Source organism: Peromyscus maniculatus, chromosome 8 (assembly GCF_049852395.1).
Source record: "Peromyscus maniculatus bairdii isolate BWxNUB_F1_BW_parent chromosome 8, HU_Pman_BW_mat_3.1, whole genome shotgun sequence".
Lineage (NCBI taxonomy): Eukaryota > Metazoa > Chordata > Mammalia > Rodentia > Cricetidae > Peromyscus > Peromyscus maniculatus.
Window position 1 is genome coordinate 107373374 of NC_134859.1, and position 27327 is coordinate 107400700.

A 27327-nucleotide genomic window follows, 5' to 3' on the forward strand; every position below is an offset into this window, starting at 1 on the left:
CTGGAACTGGAGTTGGGACAGTTGTAATCCACCCTGTGGGTGCTGGGAATCAAACCCGAGTCCTCTGGGAGAGCAGCAAGTGCTCTTAACTGGCGAGGCAGCTCTCCCTCCCCTCCTTTTCCTTTTCATTCTGAGATAGGAGCTCACAAAATTGTCCAGGCTAGCCTTGAATTTGTGATCCTCATGATTCAGTATCCTGAGCAGCTGGGACAGGCTTGTCCTAACAGCAGGACCAGCTGGTAAAGTGTGTGTGTGTGTATGCGTGTGTGTGTGTGTGTGTGTGTGTGTGTGTGTGTACTTTTATTTGTATTTAATAGATGTTGTTATGGTATTGGTAAAAGAAATCTAATACTTTAGAATTAGCCATATTTTCTTGTTCATGATAAATGGGAATTTCTGGGCCCATTTAAAGCACTGGTAGCCATGTTGTATTTTAGGGCGTAGTGAGATCTACTGGGAACCGGTTTCAGTGCTGCGCAGGGCTCCATAGGAAGGCCAGAGAGCTTTAGCTTGTCCACAGCCGGGCAAGGCCCTGAGAACACACTTCTATTCAGGACAGAAATCCAATCCTGAGCAGAGGATTCTGGGAGGGGTGGGAAGTGAGCCCACCTCATCTTGAGGTTGTGAAGTGATTTTAAGCTCCTAAAAGTGTGAGACCAAGACTGCCCCTGTCAGCTCATAGGGCAGGTGGCAGCCAGCTCCCAACATAGCGTGTTTGCTTGGTTGTAATTGATTTGTGTTTGCTTTTTAAACAGGTATTCCACCATCAATGAAATCAACAAAACACAGGGAACCAAGGACTTTGTCTTCGTTTATTTCATTACGAAACTTTCCCGAATGGGAAGTGGCACATCTTATGTGGGGTTCCATGGAGGTAGGACTACAGCACCCCAGAGCAGAGGTTCTCAAGCTGTGGGTCGCATATCAGATATGTACATTATGAGTTATAACAGTAGCACAACTACAGTTATGAGTAGTAATGAAATAAGTTTATGGTTGGGTCACCACAACATGAAGATCTGTATTAAAGGGTCACAGCGTTAGGAAATGGAGGACCACTGCTCTGGAGTGTGTTCCTTTAAGTAGTATTTCAGGTGTTTCTCATGTGGTCCTGTGTCTGGAATTAGAATTTGAATCCCAACAATGCTCTCCAGTCACAATTAGGTTTCTTACCCAGGCACTGAAGTCGTTATTCTTAGCTGGGTATGATGGTCGCACACACTCTGTAATCCCAGATTTCTGGAGGCTGAGGCAGGAGGATTGCAGGTTCAAGACTAGCCTGGATTACACAGAAAGACTTGGTCTCAGAAACAGACAGACAGACAAACCAACTTTGGGCACACAGCCGTGGCTTTAGCACTTCCTGGTCCTCTCTGACTGCCACCTGCCATGATGGAGGGAATTCTGCGACCTCCCCACCCACTAGCACCAACACAGCGGTTCCTCTCATTTCATTTCAGTTTTGTGCGCTGACTCTTTGTGGGAGAAATGTTATCCATATATCAGTCTCCTGCTATAAGACATATATTCCAGAAATTGGAAATAACCAGTGGATAATTTCATAGATGATGTAGGGCATACCTTACCGGTGCCTCACACGCCTTTACTAATTATGAGGTGGCTGCAGGGAGATGCAGATGAGTAACCTAGAGCTCACCCATGGGCACTTTGCAAGAAGTTCCTCTAGATCTTTTTGGTTTTGGTTTTTCAAGACAAGGTTTCACTGTGTAGCTGTGGCTGTCTTGGAACTCGCTTTGTAGACCAGGCTGGCCTCAAACTCAGATCCACCTGCCTCTGCCTCCTGAGTGCTGGGATTAAAGGTGTGCGCCACCACCGCCCGGCTACTCTATATCTTAAACAGTGCTTAGGTTGGTCTTATGGATAGCTTTTTCTCACATGTCCAAGGGCTCAGACTTTGGGGTACTGATCATTCCTTCAGCAACAGTGCAATTAAAAATCTGGGAGAAGGGGATGGAGCAAAACCTCAGTGATTAAGAGCACCGACTACTGGTCCAGGGCACCTGGGTTTGGTTCCTAGTGCCCACCTGGTGGATCATAATCATCTGTATTTCCATTTCCAAGGATCTAACACCTTCTTCTGACCTACAAGACTCACACATGGTGTACATATATATACATGCAGACAAGTACTCAATAAATAAAAACCAGTTAATCAATCTTAAAAAGAAACCTAGGTTAGCCCAGCTAGAGGGCTCAGGAGGTAAAGGTACTTTCTGTGAACCCTGACAATCTGAGTTTGATCCCCAGGGTCTTCATGATGGAAGGAGAAAAGCAACTATCACAAGTCACCTCTGACCCCACACTAGTGCTGTGGCACACGTGCACAAACATATGCTACACAAAAATAATAATGAAAACACACATGGTAACATAAACAGCCAGGTTGTTACATGTCTTTATGAATGACAAGAAGAAAACTGCTAAGTCACAGAAGACTCCCGTGACTGTGTTCTCCACAGGGCTGTGGCGGTCTGTACATATTGATGACCTCCGCAGATCCACAATCATGGCCTCAGATGTCACTAAACTGCAGAATGTCACCATGAGCCAGCTGTTCAAGGCAGTGGACAAACCTGAGTGTGAGTCACAAGACGCCATTTGGGGTCATGGTGTGGGAGACAGGAGGGAGTGCCAGCTGTGGTAGTGCTGTGGTGCTGGATGCAGAGCCCCTCCGCTGTGCCAGCCCCTGGCCGTCAGCAGAGTTCACAGCCAGGTGGAGCCACGGGCAAGGCCACCAGAGTATGCCCACAGCATGCCAGTCTACTTTAATTCCTTTGCCAGCCCTTAGAGGTCAGGCTAGGGAGCACCTGAGCAAGAGTTGGAGCTGGTATACAAGGCACACGTTCCCTTTCCTCGGCCACCACTACAGATAAGGACAAGGGAGCCAGGCAAGTCCCAGCCTATCCCAGAGATCCTGACTCACCCTATTCAGGCCCCGCATGCTAACATGTCTGCATGTCTGCCTTGCCTTTCGCCTAGCAGATGACCCAGAGGAGGAGATGGAGACAGAGACCAGCAAGTCAGGGGAAATGGCAGAGGAAAAAATGGAAGTGGAAGGTCCAGAGATGGAGAAGGCATCTGACCCAGGAGGCTGTGATGTGAGTCCTGCTTCTCCCATTAGCTAAGGGAGCTGCATCTCTGACCCTCTCCTGGGAGTGAAAAGAACCCTGTGTTTATGATTGGGGGAGGGGAGACTGGGGTTAGGCTGCACCCCCTCCTCCCTCCACCATGGATGTGTAAGTGACTCATTCCCTTCGCTGTTAGTTCTGTCCCTTCCTTCCTCCCTGACTCTCTTGTTAATGTTGGCCATCGAGGGGCAGGGCTGGGAGGTGGTAACTTTTGCCCAATGACCAGCAATTGGAGCCACATGATTGCTAACACAAAATCACCATTTCACATGGTTGGCCCAGCCTTTGTCCAGACTGGAATTGGGACAACAGAAGCCTGTTCTCTTCTTCACTTTCCCAGGTCCTGGACACCACCAGACTGCTGCGGAGCTGTGTGCAGAGCGCCGTGGGGATGCTCAGAGACCAGAATGAGAGTTGTGCACGAAACATGAGGAGAGTCGCCATTCTCCTTGGCCTCTTAAATGAAGACAACACAGGCAATGGTAAGCACTGTACCCGGGTGCTGAGTCATCCGCCTGATTTTCAGGCTTCTTGGCCTTGACAGAAGCAGTGGGCATGGTTGGGATCCATGGTAATCTTTCCTGGCCAAAGGGTGGGCAGCTTTTCTCTTGGGCAAGGTGGGTCGAATCTATGAGGGGCCTACAACCTAGTGTGCACGAATAGGCCGAACTCGTTCCCACTGTCTTCACAGCCTCCTTTTTGCGGGAATCGAAGATGCACCTCCATGTTCTTCTAAAGAAGCAAGAAGAGAACCAGGTCCAAAGTATAAAGGAATGGGTCACCAGGGAGGCTGCTAATCAGGATGCCCTGCAGGAGGCAGGCACCTTCAGGTACAAGGAAGGGCAAAAGAAGCATGGAGGTCTTTGCACCATGCCAGTGATGTTGTCTTGGAGGTGTGACTCTTAGTGAAGTACTCCTGGTGGTGTGACTCTTAGTGAAGTACTCCAGGTGGTGTGATCTTAGTGAAGTACTCTTGGTGGTGTGACTCTTAGTGGTGTACTCCTGGAAGTGTGACTCTTAGTGAAGTACTCCTGGTGGTGTGACTCTTAGTGAAGTACTCCTGGAGGTGTGACTCTTAGTGAAGTACTCCTGGTGGTGTGACTCTTACATTGAGGATAAGTGTCCAGGTGTTTCTTCCTACACCTCTGAGCAAACTGGAGATGTAATTTCCCCTCCCAGGGCCTTAAATGAACCTGGATGGTGGCTCTATGGGACAGTTCTGGTCTTTTCTTATTTTATTTATACTTTTTTTTTGGTTCTTTGAGACAGGGTTTCCCTGTGTAACAGCCCTGGCTGTCCTGGAAATCACTTTGTAGATCAGGCTGGCCTCAAATTCACAGAGATCCACTTGCATCTGCATCCCAATTATTTATACTTTTTTGTAATAAAAATATTCAGGGAGCCAGGCAGTGGTGGCGCTGCACACCTTTAATCCCAGCACTCAGGGAGGCACAGGCAGATGTGAGTTTGAGGCCAGCCTGGTCTACAGATGAGTTCCATTACAGTTAGTGCTATACAGAGAGACCCTGTCTCAAAAAAACGTATGAACAATCAATTCAGGGAACCCTCCCCTCCCCCATCATCTATTCCTGGGAATGTGTTTGCCAGTGTGTCATAACCATAGCAAGTGATGCTGCCAGAGGCTGTGAGCCTGAGCTGACAATGATACCCATTGCTTGAGGTGACTCTGTCTATAGCCTTAGGAGCCAGGAGAGTACCTTACTATATGCGCCCCTTTTTCTACAAAACCGACCATTTCCTCTGGACTTAAGAGGAGCTTGGAAGAGCCTGTGTTGGACTGAGGTAGCACCCTGGGCCTTTGGAGGATCTAAGGCTGTGTCTTATCTCTGCAGACTGTGCCCCCATTTAATGTACATAAAGCCCTCTGGACTGTCAGGCCTCCCAGCCCGCTAGTCTGTGGTAAATGCCGATTGGCCTGAGCTCACCAGCACTGTTCATTTACCCGAGCTTGCAGTCTGTCTGCAGGGAGCTTCTCCAACGCCTGACCGCCACACGCCTCAGGGCCCTGCTTCGTCTCAGCTGCTCCCATCTCAGCCTTCAGCTCACACTGTTGTCCTTGTCACCGTGTGAGGAGTGCTTGTTAAGCCGAGGGGTGTCTCTGTGCCCTGAGACGACTGTTGTCGTCCTCAGCAAGTGTTCTCAGTCTCTTCTCTCCCAGTTCTCCGTCTTAGATGCTAACACTAGCTACCAACCTCCAACATTAGTTCATCATTCTTGTATTTCACTACAGTCTCATATATATCTTATATATCATCAGTTATGGACTTGATTATTCTCTATAAATGTCTCCTTGGGATGGTGCTGGAGGTTGAACTCAGGTCTTGGTTCATGGTCAGCTGGTGCTCAACACTGATTCACATCCCAGTCCTGAGCAGGTCAGCAGCATGTCATGTAGTTAATTCAGACACTGACCATGGCAACCTCAAGTACACAGGTGCAGAGCTAAATCTCAGGGAGCATGCTTTCTTGACTAACTTGATCTGGAGAAAGTTTACTTTGCTGTTTATTTTATAATCGTACTTTGTTTTATCCCTAGCTGCGGAAAATTTCTTTCTCAATGAATCTGGTTGTAGCAGGAATCTTAAAAGTTCTTATTAATAAAATCAAACCTGAAGCCAGTTATTGGGGTGAATGCTGGAAGGTCAGAGATGCAGAACAAGCCACAGCTACCTCAGCTGATCCTGTTTCCTCAGACTGGAAGCCTCTGAGTCCTCATATACAAATGGATCTCAGCTGAACTGCTGTTAGAAGCCTGAAAGCTTAACTAGCCAAATGCTTCTAGTTTCTGGTCCTCACGCCTTATATACCTTTCTGCTTTCTACCACCACTCCCTGGGATTAAAGGCTCACTTTCTGGGATTAAGGGCATGAGTCACCATGCTTGGCTGTATCCTTGAGCAGATGGATTTCTGCCTCTGGAATGCTAGGATTAAAGGCCTGTGCTACCACTGCCTATCCTAAGTATCTAGTGGCTTTTCTGTTCTCTGACCCCAGATAAGTTTATTAGGGTACACAATATTTTGGGGAACACAATACACATCTGGTCATCGTTTTCATTGTATCTTGTGGCTTTTTTGTTTTTGGGTTTTTTTTTTTTTTTTTTTTTTTTGAGACAGAGTTTCTTTGTGTAGCCCTGGCTGTCCTAGAACTAGCTCTGTAGACCAGGCTGGCCTCAAACTGACAGAGACCTGCCTTCCTCTGCCTCCCGAGTGCTGGGATTAAAGGTGTGCACCACCACCATCCAGCTGTTTTCATTGTTAAAAGAAATGGATGACTGGTTTTGGAAATAGCTACATTTAAAAACAAGTCAGTGTCCTCGCCTCTCTGATGAGTGTTTCAGACGCAGCTGTGGAAGCAGCTTCTGCCCAGTTCTGCTCTCACCTTCTAAGGCCCTTCTCTGCTGGTCACTCTCTTTCCCAGTTTTTGTTTTCAAATTAAATTTAAAAACCATATTTTATGTCATCAGTATTTTGCATGCATGTGTGCCTGTGCACCACCTCCAGAGGGCAGAAGAGGGTGTCAGGTCACCCAGAACGGGGGTTACAGATAGTTATGAGCTTCCCTGTGAGTGCTAAGACTCGAACCCGGGTCGTCTGGAAGAGTAGCCATGCTGTTAATCACTGAGCCATCTCTAACCACTTTCCTCATTCTGCTTGTTTGTTTTTCGAGACAGGATTTCTCTGTAAAACAGTCCTAGCTATCCTGGAATTACCTCTGTAGACCAGGCTGGCCTTGAACTCACAGAGATCTGCCTGCCTCTGCCTCCTGAGTACTGGGAATAAAGGCGTGCGCCACCACTGCCCGGCTTTCCCCATTCTTGGAAATGTTGGGAAGCTGCTATTGCTCTGGCTTCCATGTGGGAACCTGGGGAAGAGAATGTGGAGGCAGTAGTGTGTGTTGTGATTACCCTAACCATAGTGGGCTCCCTCTGCCCCTATTGCAGGCATACCCTTTGGAAGCGGGTCCAAGGTGCAGTCACCCCCCTCCTGGCGAGCATGATATCTCACATCGACAGAGACGGCAACCTGGAGCTACTGGCCCAGCCAGATTCACCAGCCTGGGTCCAAGCTCTTTGGATGTTTATTTTCAGTGACATTAAGTTCCTGAACATCCCTCTTGTGGTGAATAACACAAGGTGAGTGAGAGCCTGGCTTTGATGGAGGGAAGGTCATAACAGAGCAGCAGCACCTTGTTCTGTCCCCAAGCTACTTTTGTACCCTGTGAACCTGCTCAGTGCAGCCCGGAGGGTCATAGCAGCAGACAGTGCTCACTGAAGCCCTGAGAGGTCCTTGGTCACTCTGCTGTTCCATCTGCCAATGTTGAGAGCACGTGAGAGGTCCAGGTCACCAGGTTCTATTGCACAACACAGATGCTGAGTGGGGCAGAACCTGAACTCAGCCTTCCTCGTGCTTGTCCCTTCCCGAAGGCCTGACCTTGTGGGGCTTGGACCCAAGGAAACCTTGTTCCAGGATGTAGGCTACTAAGAAATACATAAAGGAATGGGATATTGAAAAGTATGAAGGTGCCATGTGTGTGGGTGCCCAAAGAGTCCAGAAAAGAATGTCAGATCCCTGGAGCTGGAGTTATAGGCAGTTGTGAACTACCTAATGTGGGTACCAGGAACAGAACTCAGCTCTGGAAGAGCAGCAAGCACCTTAACCACTGAACCACCTCTCCAGCCCCTGGAATGGGATTCTGAATTGCTATTGGGAGCATGTATTAGAGTATGGTGTGCTGCCGATGTTCATGCAAGAAGGCTTCGAGCATATGGTCAGACCCCTCGGCGCAGAGGCAGTGGCGGAGGGGAGGGCAGGAAGGCCACAGAGACCTGGATCTGCCACAGAACTTTGGGACCTTACGTGGTGGCTCTTGCTGCCGCTTTTCCTTGAGTTCCTGGACAGCAGAATCCCTGACCTGGGAACCCACCTGCAGCCACCCATGAGGCCTACAGCAATAGTCTTTGAATTTTTAAGAATTTTGTGTGTGTATGAACATATGTGTACATGCATGTGGAGGTCAGAGGTCAGCACTGGGTGTCTTCCTCAGTCATGGCAGATCTCTTGTTACAGGTTTATTTTTAGTTGTGTGTGTCTGTCTGTGTCTGTTTACATGGTTGTCCATGGAGACCAGAAGAACCCTTGGAGCCAGAGCTGCAGGCGATTACAATCCCAGGTGTGGGTGCTGGGAACTGAACCCAGGTCCTCTGGAAATGCAGTCTGTGCTCTTCACTGCGGGCAGCCCACCTGCTACCTTATTTCCTGAGGCCAAAGCTAACTATTTGGCTCGATTGGCTGAACAGCCAACGCCAGGGATCAGTCCTCATCCCTGCCTCCCCAGCACTCAGATTCCAAGTGCATGCAACTGCACCTGCTTTTTTTTTTTGAGTAGGTGCTGGGGATCTACGCTCGGGTCCTCCTGCTTGTACAGCATGGCTTGACAGAACCATCTCCCATCCCTACCATGTCTTCCTTTCCTTGTTTCCTCGCTGTATGAAATGCTGCTGGTACCTCCCCCATGTGGGCACGTGCTCCATCTCAGAGCCATTCCCCAGGGATAGCCCCTCTGAAGGGCTGGTGTTAGTTGTGCACATGACCTCATGTCTCCAGTGCCATCTCACGAGCCTTGCTCTCGCTTGCCTTGTTGCAGGTCCAAAAATGAGATGCCCTCCGTCCTGGTACAGAGCCACATGAACCTGCTCAAGGATGCATGCAATGCTGTCCCTTTCAGCTGGAGGATCAGGGACTACCTGGAGGAGCTCTGGGTGCAAGCTCAGTATATCACAGACACAGAGGGTGAGCCCCCCCAGTGCAGGCTCAAGGCAGAAGAATTAACCTGCTCAAGGCAGGACAGTTTTGAAGGGCTTAGTTTTAACACTCTGGATGTGGAGTAGCCTCCAGTATGTTGTTTTAAAATTTCTCCAGCCTGGGTCTAATAGCTCCTTCTTTGAGACAGTGACCTCTTTCTTCCCTAGACTCAGGGTTTCATCTTGCTCATGCCACTCTGTGCCTTCTTCTCCGTAGGGTTATCAAAGAAGTTCGTGGAAATCTTCCAGAAGACTCCCTTGGGTGGGTTTCTCTCTCAGCTCCCTGTGGCACAGCAGGAGGATCTCTTGCAGAGCTACGTGAAGGACTTCCTGCTTTTGAACATGAAGGTGACTTCGTGGGAGGAGTTAAAGGTAGGTGTGAACAATACGGACAAGAGCACGTCCTCACCTCAGCCACAGTGGTGCCAAATTCAAACACTCTTAGAGCTACATGGAACACTCAGGGCCAAGCCCTCAGCCTCCACTATGTGCCTTCTAGAACCAAACCTTGTTCTCATTTAGAGTTCTAAGATCTCTCTGTAGCTGCCAGCATAGTGGCATTCATCTGTAATCTCAGATAATCTGGACTCTATAATACTATACTTGGGAGGTAGAGGCAGGAGGAACAGAAGTTCAAGGCCATAGCAAGTTCAGGACCAGCCTGGGCTACATGAGACCAATAATAAAAAATAATAATAGTAATAATAATAATAAATGAAATTCATTGGAAAGATTGATGCATCTCACTGCCCCAAACCTTCATGCCTCACTGCATGAGTACAATTTGGGAACATACTATAACTAATATGGTCAAAGGTTGCTTAATGCAGTACTTCCTAGGAACCCTGAAGGATCAAGCCTTGTTTGATTTGTGAAACTTAAGAAGCTACCTGCTGATAGAAACAATGTAGATGTCTAGATGCACTGCACTGTCTAAGACCCTAAAAGAGAAATAGGGGAGACAGGGTAGTGTTGGCACTCAGGAGGCAGAGGCAGAGGGATCTCTGTGAGTTTGAGGCCAGCCTGGTCAACAGGACAAGTTTCAAGACAAGCAAGGGCTACATAAGAGAAACTCTATCTCAAAAAACCAACTAACTAAACAAACAAACAAACAAACAAAAACCCCAATGTCCCCTGAGTTGACTAGTGTTGGAGGGGGTGTTTAAATTGTAACAGTAAAGAAATTTGGGGACATAATGACCCTAGTTGTCCTTAGCTAGGGTTTCTATTGCCATGACCCAAAAGCAAGATGGGGAGGAAAGGGTTTATTTACCTTACACTTCCATATTGATGTTCATCATTGAAGGAAGTCAGACCTGGAGCTAAAACAGGGCAGGAACCTGGAGGCAGGAGCCGATGCAGAGGACGTGGAGGGGAGCTGCTTACTGGCTTGCTCCCCATGACTTGCTCAGCCTGCTTTCTTATGGAACCCAGGACCACCAGCCCAGGGATGGCACCACCCACAATGGGCTGGACCCTCCCCACATCAGTCATTAACTAAGAAAATGCCCTCCAGCTGGCCAGTGGTAGCACACATGCCTTTAATTCCAGCACTCAGGGAGGCAGAGGCAGATCTCAGTGAGTTCGAGGCCAGATTGGTCTATAGAATGTGTTCCAGGACAGCCAGAGCTGCACAGAGAAACCCTGTCTCAAAAAACTAAAAGGGGAAAGAAAAGTAAAAGTAAAAGAAAATGCTCTACACAGGCTTGCCTACAGCCTGATATTATGGATTCATTTTCTCAATTGGGGTGTCCTCCTCTCTATTGACTCCAGCTTATGTCAAGTTGACATAAGACTAGTCTGCACACCAGTTTAGGAAGCCAGTGAGGCCATAAAACTCCACCAAAAAACAGCCAGGTGGCCGGGCGGTGGTGGCGCACGCCTTTAATCCCAGCACTCGGGAGGCAGAGCCAGGCGGATCTCTGTGAGTTCGAGGCCAGCCTGGGCTACCAAGTGAGCTCCAGGAAAGGCGCAAAGCTACACAGAGAAACCCTGTCTCGAAAATCAAAAAAAAAAAAAAAAAAAAAAAACAGCCAGGTGATCCTGGGCCTGATTTTTCAACTTTTTTTTTTATAGCTTTTGAATACATGTAAAACTGTGTACTCAAATTCCTTTGTCTCCAGTTTCTGCAGATGGCCCTGTGGTCCTGCCTCAGTGAGCTCCGAGTGACTTCAGGAATGCCTGAGGAAGGGCTCTCCTTGCCCTGGGTGCACCTTGCCTATCAGCACTTCAGGACCCGGCTGCAGAACTTCTCCCGAATTTTGACTATCCACCCCCAGGTTCTGAGGAGCCTCAGGGAGGCAGCACAGATGCACAGCTTGCCTGCCTGTGAAATGGTAGGGGTCTCTTCTGGGAAGGCCACCGGGATTGCCCTCCATGAGTGCTTCCGATTCCATCCTGTGAGCAGAGGGCTTATGGAGCCACGTCCCAAATAGGAGATGCTTTACAGGCAGGCACATCTGCCATGTGACAGAGGAGCAGGTTACAAGCCCGGACCCCAAACCTCACTGGGAATAACGATGCAGGGCTGTATTGAAGGGTGGCAGTGGAGAAGAGGACCCTGCTGGGTCACATGTCAGTTCTCCTTGTTCCAGACACTAGATGCGTTTGCAGCTCTGGCCTGTGTTGAGGTGCTCAAGGGAGACATTCTGAAGCCGAACCCCAAGGCCTGGTTACAGATGGTGAAGAATCTGTCTGTACCACTGGAACTTGTCTGTTCCAGCGAGTATTTGCCGGACTGTGGGAACAAAACCAGAGCTGTCGTCCAGGAAGTCAGGTGAGCAGCAAGAGTGCCCCAGTGCAGTGCACTCCGTGCTCACCCTGGGACCAACCAAATCCTACAGCCTGATGAGGAGGGTGGGCAGGAGAGACACTCACCTCACTGAGCTGCGTAGCAGTGGAGCCTCTCCCGAGGGCTGACTGTCTCAGGTGATTCTAGACCCAGGAAGAAAACAGTCCTGAGACATAGGAAGTGGACATGTTGTTACAATGTGGGCAGAGTAAAAAGGAGAGCAGGGAAGGGACGGGCAGGGGAAGTGGAGAAGGGGCAGGCTGTCAGGGTCAGGAAACAGTCCCTGTGTTGAGCTTGCAGGACCACTGTGTGTTGAAGCATGGAACATGACAGGGGTGAGCCTGGCGTGTGGAAGAGTCGGGAGCCTGTCTGGAACAGTGTTGTGCAGGGGAGGTGCCCTCATGTCTGCCTCACCTCTTAGCCTCTGCTCAGCTCCTGCTCTCTCCTCTGGGATCTCGGGCTCCCGTCAGAGCTCATTGCTAACATTCCTCTTGACAGAGCCCTGTGGAATCGCATTTTCTCCATCTCACTCTTTGTGGAGCATGTCCTCCTGGGGACTGAAAGCCAGATTCCTGAGCTCAGTCAGCTGGTAACCAAGTATATCTTCTTACTAGACAAGGTGAGTGCTGCTGGGCTTAAGTCACAGTCTGCCCGACTCTGAGCAGTATGGAGAGCTGAAACCTCCCCTGACAGCTTCCTCTGGTTGGGGCATTATTGCTCTGGCAGGTTTACGTAGTGCAGAGGACAGTGATGCCATGACAGATCACTATGTTCTTTTGTTTGTCTGTTTGGTTTTTTGAGACATGGTTTGGTTCCCTGTGTAGCCTGGCTGTCCTGGAGCTCTCTCTTTAGACCAGGCTGGCCTCAAACTCAAACATCCACGTGCCTCTGCCTTGCAAGTGCTGCGATTAAAGGCATGTGTTAGCACTGCTCAGCAACCACTGCATTCTCAATGGTGGCTATTTGATTATTTCCTATCTCAGATTGCCAAGTCAGGGTGTATCACTGAATATTCGGTTGCAGGAACAGTGATTCAATTAACCAGCATGTGATTCCCATAGGAGGGATGAAAAAGTTGGTATTCTTAGCCTCTAGAGCAATGGTTCTCAACATGTGAGTCACGACCCCTTTGGGGTCAAACAGTCATTTCACAGGGGTTTTTATAGCCATCAGAAAACACAGATATTTACATTATGATTCATAACAGTAGCAAAATTACAGTTATGAAGTAGCAACAAAAATAATTTTACTGTTGGGAGTCATCACCATATGAAGGACTGTATTGAAAGGTTGCAGCATTAGAAAGATTGAGAATTGCTGCTCTAAAGTGACCCCCAAATGACTGCATGGCCCATCCTTCGGGGGAGAAGATACCATCACCATGGTCATGACAACAGCCATGGGGGTAGGGCAAGGGAACAGGAAACCACCATGCTTCTGCCCCTCAACACCTTTGATAAAGGAGTGACATTACAGGACAGTGTTTCTGCAAATAAAGCTACCCTCTGAACATGCTAGCAGCAGCAGCAGCAGCACACTCAGCACAGCACAAAGCTCTGCCCTTCGTCCCTTTACCCCGTCCTCATCCCTTGGGAACTCAACATGAGGGAAGCCAGTTGGGGATGGTCACTGGCATCAGAGAAACATAGCTCCAGGCTTCATGCAGCCTCTAAAGAGCAGGTGGGTGCAGTGGGAAGTCAACGTGGAAGCCAGGTGCCGATGGACACAGTGCTGGAGCCTTGCAGAAGCTCACTTCTCACTTTTGGTTTTTTTGTTTGTTTTGTTTTTTGAGACACAGTTTCTCTGTATAGTTTTGGTGCCCGTCCTGGATCTCGCTCTGTAGACCAAGCTGGCCTTGAAGCTCACATAGATCCACCTGGCTCTGCCTCCCGAGTGCTGGGATTAAAAACGTGAGCCACCACCGCCTGGCTGCTTCTCACTTTTGTAACAGAATGGGCCTTAGCAGCCTCAGCCAGCTCCCAGAAGGCAGGTGTGCAGGTTTCTTCTGTCTTCCATCTTTGTCATCTTTAACTGATACCTTTCATCTGGGGAGTTTGGGAAGCTGTTCCTGGTATCACAGTCCATGGGACTATCTGAACTTTGCTGTGAGGCTGGTTCCCATTACCTAGCTGGAAGTGTCAGATGGAATTTGGGAAGACACAGGGCCTCAGGCATCATCTCCTACTGAGGTTGGAAGGAAAGCTGTGTCTGCAAAGCCATCTCTCATCACTGTCCTGACCCTGACCAGGGTCAACAGTCACAATGCCCTCAGCTTCCCCCAACAAAGCACTGTTAAAAGCTGCAGACAATAGTCAACGCATATTTGGATTTTCTTTCAGTTATCTCTGACAGGAAGGATGGTTACACAGATGACAGGTCGATAGACAGACAAATAGACAGAGAAGAAGAAAGGTGCAGACAGCCAGACTCTTGTTTATATGATCTGCCTTCAAAGGTGTCTCATAGAACAGTCTTCCTAAACACTTTGCTACAGATCTGTCAGACGTTTGGTTATTTCCCTATGGCCTTTGACACCCAGCACCAGACCACTGCCATATTTTACAATTGTACTAAAGTGCATATTACATGAAGCATGTCATTTAAGCCACACACACTCAGTGACACTGAGCACGTCCACACTACGATGCGGCCATCCCCACCATCTAACCACTGAGCTTTCTTATCTTCCTACACAGAAACTGTCTCCATTGAACAACTCCCCATCCCCATCCCTCAGCTGTGCATTCTGTCTCTGTCAACTGGACCAGCACTGCTGCCTCGGGAGCAGAACTTGCAGTTTTTGTCTTTTGGCCTGGTTTCTTGCACACATTGCAGAGTGCGTCAGAATACCCTTCCTGGACACTGGGTTTGTTGTTACCGTTTTGGTCATTACAAACAGCTGGGAACTTAACACGGGAGTGCTTGAGTGCCTCCTCCTCCTCTGGACAAGCTACTCATCTGTTTACTTCTGCTTTCACTTTTAGAGCAGCTGCTGTGCCTTTCCCACACTGACATTTCTACCAGCAACATCGGGGCTTCCAGTTGCTCCATAGCCTGGCCAGTGCTCATTATTTCCCACCTTTTGTAGGACGGCCATCTGAAATGTGGGGGTACTGTGAGATACTGTCACTCTGAGTGTGATTAGTGTCCCTAATGACTAGTACAGAACACCACTTCATGTGCACTCTGGCCATTGTGTGTATCTTCTTAGAGATGTCTAGGTCTTTTGCATGTTTCTCAGCTTGGTAGTTGATTAACCAGTCAAATTTAGTGGGGCATAAAAGCACATTATTTCTATTTACAATTAATATTAGGAATTCAAGTATGGATCAAAAATTAAATGTCATCAACAATACAATTTAAAAAATTGGTGGTGGTGCACGCCTTTAATGCTAGCACTCAAGAGGCTGAGACAGGGAGATCTCTGTGATTTCAAGGACAGCTTGGTGTACAGAGTGAGTTCTTTGACAAGCTCCAAAGCTACACAGAGAAACCCTGCCTTGAAAAACAAAACAACAACCAACAAAAGATAAACTAAGTGATCATTTAAAAAGGTATAAAGTGTTTAATAAAATGATTTAGAAGAAAAATTACCTTCCTTAATCTCATGTTGTCCAGTGGAATATTTAATATGAAAACACCTACAAAATGTGTAATCCAGACTTCCAGAAACACAGCCCTTGGCTCATTGTATTTACTGCCGATCGTAAGTTCAGCTCTAAATAAACATCCTAGAGACACTTCTTAATTATACTGAAGCTGACATATTCAACAATGTTGAGGACATTCAAAATCCCCAAGCATCCAGAACCTGGAACTCCCATTAACTAGAGAACGTGCAGCAGGCACACTCCCTGAAGAGGTTCACAGAGCCGTTCCCGTGAGAGGCCCTGCACAGATATCGAAAGGGCCACTGGGGACGCTTCCCTCAAGGGCTATGCCCTGGTACACAGCATTAGAGCAGACAAGACACTGAACGGCATTTGCCCTTGTCCTGAGAGTAGATTCTCAGGGGTGTGGGGGTGATCAAAATTGGCTCTTAAGTTGCTGTACTGTCCCTGAAGTTTATAGTTTATTCTATAGATTATTCTAAAGCAAAGGTTTTTATTCCCATTGGATTTTCTTCATATTTTCCACGCCATTGCGGTGTCCACTAGGCCTCAGTTTCTCTTCAGTTTGCCCAAATTGTGCCCGTCTCAACATTTGGCAGTCTTGACCAAGCAACTACTTCACTGTATGGCCTGCAACCAACTTCTGCAGCTCAAAGGATCCATGCTTGCTCTGGCCATGGTTAGTTTGGAAATGGAGAAACTCATTCCCGATTGGCTTCCCCTTACAATTGAACTGCTTCAGAAAGCACAGATGGACAGCTCCCAGTTGATCCACTGTTGGGAGCTGGCGGCACATCACCTCTCTGCTCTGCAGTCTTCCCTGCCTCTAAATTCCGTTTATGTCTGCCGTCCCCTCAAGCACACTAACATTTCTTTTAAAGGTTGGAAGTCTATACACAGCCAGTCATTACATTATTATTTACAAGTCAAAGTATCTCATAATGTGAGTAGGAGGTAGGACCCTTAAAGAGAAATAGGGGAGCCGGGTGGTGGTGCGCACACCTTTAATCCCAGCATTTGGGAGGCAGAGGCAGTTGGATGTCTGTGAGTTCAAGGCCAGCCTGGTCTACAGAGTGAGTTCCAGAACAGTCAGGGCTACACAAAGACACCCTGTCTAAAAAAACCAAAATAGGGGACACAAAATCCCCAAGCATCCAGAACCTGTAACTCCCATTAACTAGAGAACATTGTGTCCTATAAAAAGCAGTACAGTCAGGGTTGGTGGGGAGATGGTTCAGTAGAGGGACCAGAGTTCAATCCCCAGGATCCACACACAAAAGCGAGGTGTCATGACTTGCACTTGTATTTCCAGCATTGAGAAAGTGAATGAGGGACCCCTGAGGTTCTCTGCCTGGTCAGCCTAGCTGGCAAGCTGGAGACCAGTGGCCCACTGTGTCTTCAAAAAGTGGGGGTGTGGTGGGGGGTGACGGCACCCGAGGAATGACATCTAAGGTTGTCTGTCCTCCAGTCTCCGTGCATGTGGACATGCATAGATGAAAAGCACAGTCACAAAGAGGACACTTAGGGCCAGTGAGAAGACTCAGTGGATAAGTTCAACTTAACCTGACAACCTGAGTTCACAGAGATGGAAAAATAATATATTGAAGTTTTAATTTTGTTTTGATTTTCAAAGGATATTTTAAATGTGGGATTTTATTTTATTGAGACAAGGTCTCACTATATATAGCTCTGGCTGTACTGGAACTCACTATGTAGACCAGGCTGGCCTTGAACTCACCAAGATCTGCCTGCTTTTGCTTCCTGAGTGCTGGGATTAAAGGCAAGGACCACTATGCCTGGCCATAATAAATTTTTATTTTATGTACATGGGTGTCTTGCCTGCATGTATGTATGTGCACATGTATGTGTACATGTATGCCTGGTACTCAAGGAGGCCAGAGATAGTGTCAGATACCCTGCAACTGGAATTACAGGTCGTTAGGACTCAAACCACAGTCCTCTGGAAGAGCAGCCAGTGCTCTTACCTGTCTAGTCATCTCTGCAGCTCACAAAATTGGGAAAACTTCCTAAGCGAAGTACCAAAAGATACTAGTGCTGTAGTGAGTACTGCATGTCGTCCGCCACTGAGACCATGGTGTTGAGTCACTGCTCACCCTCACTGCTCACCACCGCCTTCTCCCTCAGTGTCTTGAAGAGAACTCAGACCTGAAGACCCACAGGCCATTTGTGGCTGTAATGACCATCCTTTGTGAGTGCAAGGACCAAGTCAGCAATACATTCAGCAGGTAAGATGTGTAGTATAATACTCTGAGAGTTACAGACTCCTGAACCTGCAATGGGGTGGAAGGGCCAGCTTCTCCGCTCTTGAACTGATTGTCTTCTTGGATTCTAGGTTTGGTATTCAGCCATGTCCCATCTGTCTGGGAGATGCACAGGATCCTGTCTGTCTGCCTTGTGATCATGTATACTGTCTACACTGCATCAAAACCTGGCTTTCTCCGGGGCAAATGATATGCCCCTACTGCTTAACTGACTTGCCGGACGAATTCTCACCAACTGTTTCCCAGGAACACGGGTAAAACACCCTTTCTCTTAAGAAAGCTTCCTTCCTCTCTTTTTTCCAATATGGTCTTTGGAGGCACCAGCTTTGGTCAGCTTTCCCTGCGTGTAAGGGCTGGCTTCAGAGAACTTTCATAAGCAATCCCAGAAGCAATCCTTCCTGGACAAGTGCCTCCAAATTCCTTCCCCAAATAAGACAGGCACAAACATGGAGACAGCAAACGTGGGAGAAATACACCAGGAAGTGACGACGTCCTAGAGAGAAAACCTGGCATGTAGTGTAGCTTGGCATCTTTAGTGGGGAGGGTTGGAACCCAGGGACTCATGCAGGCTCGGCATGGCCCTGCCACTCACCCATAGCCCTGGCCCATCATCTAGCTGCTCTCTTTGTATGAACTCATGTTCATGTGGGTGGGTGTCCGGGTGTGTCAATGATTGTGTGTACATGTGTCCAGAGATCAACATCAGATTCTCTTCCTTGATCACTCTCTACCTTGTCTTTTGGGACAGGCACCTCACTAACCCTGGAGTTCATCTCTTTGCCTGGCTGACCAGCCAGTGAGCTCTAGGGACCCTCCTGCCACTCCCCTCACACCCTAGCTGCGGTCATAGGTGCAGGGCAGGTCCCTTCCCAGTGCCACCATCTGCCCTCACCCCCACCTGTCCTCTTGATGTGTGAGTGCAGCTTTATTCTCTGTCTGAGGATGAAGGCAGATCTGGCCCAGCCTTCAGGAGATGGAGAAGCAGAGCCCCCTGGCCCTATGAGCTCAGCAGCCCAGACCCTGCTCCTCTGTTCTTCCCCACGCTCTAGGACACTCAATGGTCCAAACGTTTATAGTGTTCCCAGAAGCAGTCTTGACACTCGTAGTTTGAAGACCAGTTCTGATCATTGTAAAGTCATCGCATTTGTTGATTCAATTAAAAAAAAAAAAAGCTAGGCTAATTTTAAACCCAACAATTAGGAGCCTGATGTAAGAGAATTGCCCTGAGTTCAAGGTCAAAGAAGCATTAAGACAAAACACTATCCAAATGTCCCTCTGCCTGGAAGGGTTGGGATCACACTCTACAAGCCGTTTGTCACAGTCTCCCCCACCCCCACCAGAAAAGCCATTGAGAAGCATGCCCAGTTCCGGCACATGTGTAACAGCTTCTTCGTGGACCTGGTTTCCACCATGTGCTTCAAAGATGACACCCCTCCTCAGGAGAGTGTGATTGACAGCCTGTTGTCCTTACTCTTCATACAAAAGGAACTGCTGAGAGATGCTTCCCAAAGTGAGTAGCCTTCTTCTCGTAAATGTAAAAACCAGGCTATGGCTCAGCGTTGTCCCATGACATGAACTACACCCCTTTCTCTCTGGCCGCAGAGCACCGTGAACACACAAAGTCTCTGTCTCCATTTGGTGATGTTGTCGACAAGACTCCCGTCACCCGCTCTGTGGTACTAAAACTGCTTCTCAAGTACAGGTCAGTGGCCCTCATCTGGGACTTTGCTTCCCTTTGCCTCTCTGTGGCTCTGTCTTGGCTACACCGTGGATGGGAACTCATCTGTGGTCTGGAGAAGCAGCTTCTGTGTGAGCAAACCCAGCTCAGTTGAAGGGTATGCGCGTATAATTTCCCCCACGGGCCCATGAGAATGGCCCAGCGCAAGTGATACTTAGCAAGAAGCCATGGTGTGCTTCTGCTCCCAGCTCCTGCCACCCAGTCTTGTGACTTGCTGTGCCCTCATTCTCTGTGCTCTGGTGTCCTGCAGGTCTGTATTCTACTGAACATGGGCTCTGTCCAGCAGGTCAGATGTCCTGTGTGGCAGATGCTCTGAGCAGACCTGCAGCTCTCCAAGTGTCCATTCAGTCCCGAACTCCAACATTTTCTACAATCCTATCAAGGCACTCTCGGCCTTCTGGGTACCTGTAGTGGGATCCTTAAGGGGTGCTAGAGACACTCCGGAGTCATAGTCCTGGTTCCCCTCACAACTGAGCAGACAGATTGTTGAAAAATGCAAGTTCACTCATTTGCTTTCCTAACCATGACCCTTCAGGGTATGACCTAACACTGTTCTGTGGGGACCGGAAGTGCTCATGGATTCCAGCAGCACAGCAGAGCGCAGTGATCACCTTACAGTCACGTGGAGTTGCCCTGAGTTAGACTTGTTTCAGGTTAGGCTCTCTGTGCCTGGACGAGCAGCTTCAGGAGCACAGAATTGGGCTCAGGGCATTTTCTTCAACACAGCAATCCTGTCACAGTTAAACACTATGGTGTTTGCTGCCAATGATACAGTTTCAATATTTAAGTGAGAATTCAAATTTTAGACAACATGTATCCTCTACCACAAGCTGATCCACTTTGTAAGCCTTTTTTTTCTACAGATCCATGGGGATATTAATGACTATGTGGGGTATTTTTTTTCCAGTGCATTCTATAATAAAAATATACCAATAGTGAAAAGATTTTCCAAATGACCAGTGCTTAGTGTCACAAAATCATGTGTTACCCCCACTCAAATCAGAGGCTAGGGATGCAGTTTGGTAGAGTGTGCTTGTTTGGCACATACAGGGCCTTGGATTGGAGTGGGAGGGGTGTGGAGTGGGAGGGAGATGCGGGTATTCCCCTAAACTGACATAACCAGGAACAATGTGTCTCTTTCCACAGCTTCCATGAAGTAAAGGATTACATCCAGAACTACTTGACCCAGTTAGAGAACAAAGCATTCCTAACAGAAGATAAAACAGAATTATACCTGCTCTTTATCAACTGCCTAGAGGTATGATGGCTGTCCCTGTATTTCCTTTGAAAACTGTGAACCACGCTTCACACTGTGAACACATTTCTGAAAACCAGCAGGATGCCATTGTAGCCAGTACAATGAAGAGATACTTTGTTCTGTGTGGAAAGAAAAAGTTTCAGAGCTGTGTGCCTGCCTTCTGCAGTTCCTGTAAGTCAGGAGTTGCCTGAAGGTGTTTCCATCCTTCCTGTCCCTCAGGTGTAGACGAAATTCTAAACAATCTTAGTAAATAAGAAACACAGAGCCAAATACAGAGGAAATAGCCAAAGAGATCAGAGCAATAGCCATGACTAGCTTTAGCTTACCACCAGCAGTCACTTCCTCAGAGAGAGGGAGAGATCTCTTCCTGCCTAACCTACACTTGTATTGCTTTCCTCATTGGCTCTAAGCCCAGACACTTCCTCTTCCCTGCCCATCTATACAGAACTCCAGGTCTCTATGGTTGGTATTGGGATTAAAGGCCGGTGTCACCACATTTGGCTGTGTCTTGGCCACACAGAGACTCTGCCTGCAATGTGATCAGATTAAGGGCGTGTGCTACCACCGCCTGACTCTGCTTATGGCTATTTGACCTCTGATTTCCAGGCAACTTTATTTATTAACATACAAATAAAATCACATTTCAGCACAAATAAACTATCACCATACTCGGGCCACTGTGAGGTAATAGCACTCAGGGATGTCCATGCCATCTTTATTCTGTAAGTGACTCTGATGCTCGTGCAGCTGAGTTCCCCAGTGCTGCATTTCTCAGACGGTGATGCATATATTGCATCACCACAGAATTGGCGGTGGTTGTCCTCAGCCCATCACTATGGACACATTGTGCATCCTCGTAAATTACACATTTCCCCTCGTAAGTTGGCTTGTTCTCTTCCTTCTTGCTCTCACATAGAAAGGAATGCCAGCTGTCATGATTCCAAACAACGTGCACCGCTGCTCTCCATGGCACCGTCTTTCCCGTGACGACACAGGCATGCTGTGGCAACCTTTGAAGACAGGGCTTGCTGATGTAGACTCATGTAGCCGGTCTTTGTGTCTTTATTCCTCAGGATTCGGTGCATGAGAAGACAAGTGCTGCCTGTAGAAGTGACAAGCAGAGCCTGAGAGAGGAAGGCCATTTCCTTAGGACATATGCCCCAGGAAGGCGGCGAGGCCACGAGCCTGCCCGCACAGCTTCGGTGGAGTACCTGCAGGAGGTGGCCAGAGTCCGCCTCTGCCTTGACTTGGCTGCTGACTTCCTCTCTGAGCTTCAGGAAGGAGCAGGCAAGTCTCCTCCACAGAGGTCCTCTAATTCAGAAGTCTGAACTCTGGGAAACCTGTTCTTAGGACATGGCTGTCCTCTTCCACAGCCCTTTCCTCTGTGTTCTTCCACCTTGGGACTGTGTTCTATGGCAGTCCTGTCACTGCCCCTCACCTGCTTCCTTCCCAATCTCACAGAACTGGCCGGAGAGAAGCAGTGCTTCCTGAAGCACGTTGAGCAGTTCTGCACCCGCGTCAAGAATGATTGGCACCGTGTGTACCTGGTGAGGAAACTCGCAAGCCAGCGTGGGATGCAATTCGTGCAGAGCTTCTCCAGGCAGGGCCATCCATGCCAGTGGGTGTTTCCCAGGGACGTCATTGCACAGCAGGTGAGGAGCAGGGTCTTGGCCAAGAAGGGCATGCCTCTGACAGCCCTGCCTGCAGCCAACTCTGGCGGGACTGGGTCCTGAAGCTCAGTGTGCTGCTCTCCCGAGCCCTCCCCATCCAGATGGGAAATGGGCCTTTGCCTCTGCTTCAGCATGAATCAAAACACCCCACCACAGGGGGATATTGGTGAGTGTGTTGAGAGTGAGGGTGTGTGTGTGTGTGTGTGTGTGTGTGTGTGTGTGTGTGTGTGTATGTGTGCACGTACATACATACATACATACATACATACACACACACACACACACACACACACACACACACACACACACACACACGATGTTCTGGTGTGTTCATTTGCATTTTATTTAGGTTTGATTTCTTATTTAGCTGGATACAGGGAAGGTAAAGATTATTTCTACCCTTATAGAAAACTCTGTCCTTTCCACTTCTGGCAGGTGGAAAGAGGAAGGCAAAATAAGAGTGATGACTTTTAAGGCCTTACTCTAGCACTTTTCCTGGCACTCAGAAATCGGTTCTTACTGTCCTGGGACTGTAAAATGGCACTAACAGTCCTGGCTTTTTAAAATTATTCCTTCTTCATTATAATCATCATAATAGGCAACACTGGGGCTTAAAAGTGACAATTGTTTTGTCACTTGGGCTCGATACAGTGCTGTGAGTGGAGAAAGCAAGCAGGTACGAAGTCAGTACCAGCCCTCCCCTGGCTTCCAGTGCACAGAAGACCCAGATGTCTCCCAGAGATAGGCATCTGTGCTCCCTGCTCAGCCGGGTCCAAGTCTCAGGACAGCCTGCTGCCGTTGTCTGTCTAGAGTTCTTTGCAGTCTCTCTCCTATTATCCCGCTCTGATTAACCCTCGGCACTGCTGGGATTGCAGAAGGACGACCCAAGCCACATGGACCGATACCTAGTACATGGTGATGAATACAAGGCTCTTCGTGATGCGGTGGGCAAAGCTATGCTCGAGTGCAAGACCTCGGACATTGGGACTGCGCTGATGGTAAGATGCATCTGGGCTTTTCTCTGGGACCAGGAGGCTCTCCCTGGAGGCCTGCATCTTCCCGTGCATACATCAAACAAGAGACTGTGCAACTGAGTAGCCCCCTAGAGTGATACTGTACTAGAAATAGATATACATACTCCTGCCCTACATGGGGAACTGAGGGCTGGAATGGGTACCGTGACACTTACGACAGGACACTACTGTGGCCTGTCGTAACGGGGACCCTGGTGAGGAGCTGCTCCAGGCTCACTGAGACCTGAAGAAGGCTGGCACTCCTCACAGCCTCCTCTGTATGTTCATGCTGTACACATGCTCCTGACCGTTCTGACAATGATGCCAAGGCTTTTAGAATTCTGACCTGAAGGCTGTTCTGGCTTCCTGTTTGAGACCCTGCTCGCACTGCCATTGTGCTGAGAAGAGGACACAGACATTCTGTCTCTGCTCAGGAAGTGTTTCTGATAGCAGGAAATCGTCACCAAGAAGACAGATGCTGGCTGTCTAGCAATGTGCATGAACCATGGAACCACAGAGCTGTGGCCAGGAGACGCCTCCCCTTTCCTCAGACGTGTGGTTCAGGCCTGAGAAGAGCAATGTCACCTCTGAATCTCACGTGATGTCTTTGCCTCTGCAGACCTGCAGAAGCCCCAAAGCCCAGCAGACGGCCTGCCTACTGCTGGCCTTGTACAGAGAGGTGGCGTCGTTGTACTGTTCCCGAAATGCCAGCCTCCATCCAAAACCGGAGGTGAGCAGCCCAGCACCGCAGGCGTCTGTCCCAGTCTCATCTCTTAGAAGGATTTCTGAGTTAAAGTCACAAACACGAATTATGTCCATAATTCTCATGTGTCATAGAGGTTTTCAGCCTTACTAGATGAAGATCTGTTTTCACTTTAGCCCAAAGCTTGTAGAATTAGAACTAAAATTTGATCAAATTATACGATAACGTGGGGCTGTTTCCAAGTGAGGTCTCCTCTCTGAGGAATTGCCCTTCAGCTGCTGATTGTTCAGCCACATTTATCCTGATATTTGGTATTAAAATCTGGACTACTAAAGCACACACAAACCATGAAATTAGTGTTTTGTTGTGGAGGCCCACAGAGGCTGTCTAGCGAGACCTTACTCATGGTCAGAGAATATCAACTTGCTTTACCCAGCAGGCTGCATAATCAGATGGTTTGACCACAAGGTGTGTCTAGGTCTATATTTTTACCTAATATTTCCTCATTCCTCTCTCCTCCCCTCAAGAACCATTTGAAAGGTGGGAGCAGGTCAGAGCTGGACTCTGGTAAACTCCCACATTTTGTTCTGTATTTTTTTTGTTTTTGCTTTTTGTTTTTCACCAGTGCTTGGGATGGCATTGTGTATGCTGGGTATGTGCATATCACAAAACATCTCAAATCTGTGTTTCTCTTTTTGTTTTTTGAGACAAGGTATTGCTGTACATGTATAGCCCATGCTGGGCTCAAACTCATGATCCTCCTTCCTCTGCCTTCCAGGTCCTGGGATTATACATGTGCATCACCACACTCATGTACAATGTTTGGGTTGGGGTGTGGTGTTTCTCTGCTTTTGGATACAGGGTATCATGTAGTCTGGGCTAGCCTTGAACTTCTGATTCACCTGTCTCTATCTCCCAAATGCCCGGGCATGTACCAGTGTGCCCAACCCTACAAGTTGTTTTGAAACATGTTAATGCTAAAAATTTTTTCTCATCAGCAATGCGAGGCTATGAACAAATTCATTGAGGAAAGCAAGATCCTTTCTGCTCCTAACATTGGACGCTTTGCAAAATCGCTAGTGGATGATGCTCTGCCCCTGCTGAGGACCAGATCTGCTAACAGCAGCCTGGAAGGAACAGTGACTGAAATGGCCGTCCATGCTGCAACCATATTCCTGTGTGGAAAAAACAAAGTCTTGGAGCCCCTGAGGAACTTGGCCTTCTATCCGGCCAAGATGGCAGTAAGATCACCTTAGGGCTTTGTCCCTGTGGGGAACAAACCTCTGGATTTGGGGACCATGAAACCCATTTGTTTCTTGATTTTAATCCATGTGACCACACTGATGGTGAAAACTTGGCCTGCCCTTGTCTGCCTCCCCCCACTCCTGAGCATTGTATTAGTCAGGCTTAGGCTGATATACACAATGCATTCTGGGTAGGAGAGGCTGAGAACCCCATAGCTGCTCAGTCCGTGAGAATCTGTAGTCCCAGTCTGACACTGAAGACCTAGAGGACTCCTGGAGAGACCCGATGTCAGTGACGGATGGCAGCAGGAGCCATAGGCAGATGAACTCATTACTAATTCGCAGACAGTAGATGAACTTGCCAGCACAGTGAGAGGCAAACAGCAAAGCTTTTCCCTAGGATCCACCTTTATATGCAGAGGTGCGACTCACATTTTGGGTGGGTCTTCCCACTTCAAATAACCTGATTGTGGCCGGGCGGTGGTGGCGCACGCCTTTAATCCCAGCACTCGGGAGGCAGAGCCAGGCGGATCTCCGTGAGTTCGAGGCCAGCCTGGGCTACCAAGTGAGCTCCAGGAAAGGCGCAAAGCTACGCAGAGAAACCCTGTCTCGAAAAACAAAAAAAAAAAAAAAAAAAAAAAAAAAAAAAAAAAAAAAAAAAAAAATAACCTGATTGTGAAAATCCCTCATAGGTATGGCCAGCAGGTTATCGCTTAGCTGATTCCAGATCCAATCAGATTGATTGACAGCCAAGATTAGCCATCATAGGCATCCCTGGCACACAGTTTTCAGGCTGAGAAGTCAAGGCCCTCCTTGCTCTGGCCTCTGGCTGTAAGGCCATGCAGTCACATATCATGACCTGTCCCACTTTGGTCTTTCAGGATGCTTATCTTCCAACAATGCCTGAAGACCTGCTGGTTCAAGCCAGGAGTTGGATGGGCGTGGAACGTCTTGTCTGGTACAGTAAGTGTTGGAATCATACTCTTCTGAGCACAAATGATCACCCTGTGACTGCACAGGCTTTGTGCTGTGCTTGGGGTCCACCGTTGCCTTTGATGGTTTGCAGGACAACAGTGGTTTACAGGACCCATGATCTGCTTGTCATGTGGGCCCAACCCTCTTACATCTGAGTCCAGGCAAAGAGCCCTTTGCAATGCACTTCTGCTTTCCAGAACATTGCATTTGGGAAAAGAGGGGACTCGAACCACACTGAAACTCATACAAAGACAGGGCACAATACAGCAGTTTTTTTAACCCAAAGACAGTGCTTTTGATGTACAGAAATGGAAGGCAAGTCATGTGGCCCGAGGCTTCGTGTCAACTCTGCTGTTGTTTTGAGTAAATAATCTTTTAAATTACTTTTTAAAGTTGTGGCAGATAACAATAATAAATCCAAAGAAAAGAAAGGAAAAAAAGTACTATCCACCATGCTGCCAAGTTAACTGTGTGTGAATCGGTAATCTAATTTCTCTTAGCTTTCTAAAACTAAGTTCAGACATTTTTCATTAACCACGTGCATTTTTAAGAGGAGGCATACATCAAACACTAGCTCACAATATGCCAGACATTTCAATTTCTAGGGAGGCGCTGAGGCTGAGTCATACTCGGTCAGGATCAGAAGGGATAGAGTATGGGCCTCTTACTCGCCAATGTGTGTCCTGTTCTTTTAACAGATTGTCCCAATGGCCATCCGTGCACTGTAGGAGAGGTAAGTGTTGGTGTTTGGGTGGGTGGGAGCTCAAAATGTGTGGTTCCCCCCGTGCTGAGAAGAGGGGGAAGGAGAAGGAAACACAGGCTTGTTCTGAGGACCACTCAGGGTGTTCTAAATAAGTGCTAACTGTGCTGAGGGCTGCTATCCCAGGGCTCTCCATGGAGCACCATGGGCACTCTCCACTGGGGCTGCCCCTCCCTTTTCAGGACAGTTAGCATCATGCATGGTCTCTACACAGTAGGGTACTAGTACCAACACCTACCGAAGTGTGACAGGCTAGATTGTTTCCTGACGTTGCCTCGGGGCCAAGGACCCCAAAGGGCTGCTGGTTGGT

General features: G+C 48.2%; 1 protein-coding gene across 7 annotated transcripts in view; it reads left to right on the forward strand.

Annotated features, from left to right (window-relative positions):
• LOC121831601 (E3 ubiquitin-protein ligase RNF213-like) overlaps window positions 1-27327 on the forward strand; it is a 112894-nt gene that overhangs the window by 68070 nt on the left and 17497 nt on the right. For 6 of the 7 annotated variants that reach the window (XM_076543882.1, XM_076543885.1, XM_076543887.1 and 3 more), the window contains 23 exons: window positions 756-874; window positions 2481-2600; window positions 3001-3119; window positions 3490-3631; window positions 3841-3979; window positions 7113-7304; window positions 8816-8961; window positions 9190-9344; window positions 11096-11308; window positions 11567-11748; window positions 12262-12382; window positions 17520-17620; window positions 17728-17910; window positions 18997-19166; window positions 19259-19358; window positions 20541-20652; window positions 21726-21939; window positions 22114-22304; window positions 23198-23320; window positions 23955-24065; window positions 25037-25279; window positions 26164-26245; window positions 26956-26990. In XM_076543882.1, the coding sequence (XP_076399997.1) occupies window positions 756-874; window positions 2481-2600; window positions 3001-3119; window positions 3490-3631; window positions 3841-3979; window positions 7113-7304; window positions 8816-8961; window positions 9190-9344; window positions 11096-11308; window positions 11567-11748; window positions 12262-12382; window positions 17520-17620; window positions 17728-17910; window positions 18997-19166; window positions 19259-19358; window positions 20541-20652; window positions 21726-21939; window positions 22114-22304; window positions 23198-23320; window positions 23955-24065; window positions 25037-25279; window positions 26164-26245; window positions 26956-26990 (3313 nt within the window). The remainder of the gene's footprint in view (window positions 1-755; window positions 875-2480; window positions 2601-3000; window positions 3120-3489; window positions 3632-3840; window positions 3980-7112; window positions 7305-8815; window positions 8962-9189; window positions 9345-11095; window positions 11309-11566; window positions 11749-12261; window positions 12383-17519; window positions 17621-17727; window positions 17911-18996; window positions 19167-19258; window positions 19359-20540; window positions 20653-21725; window positions 21940-22113; window positions 22305-23197; window positions 23321-23954; window positions 24066-25036; window positions 25280-26163; window positions 26246-26955; window positions 26991-27327) is intronic. The other variant, XM_076543884.1, reaches the window with a different exon arrangement.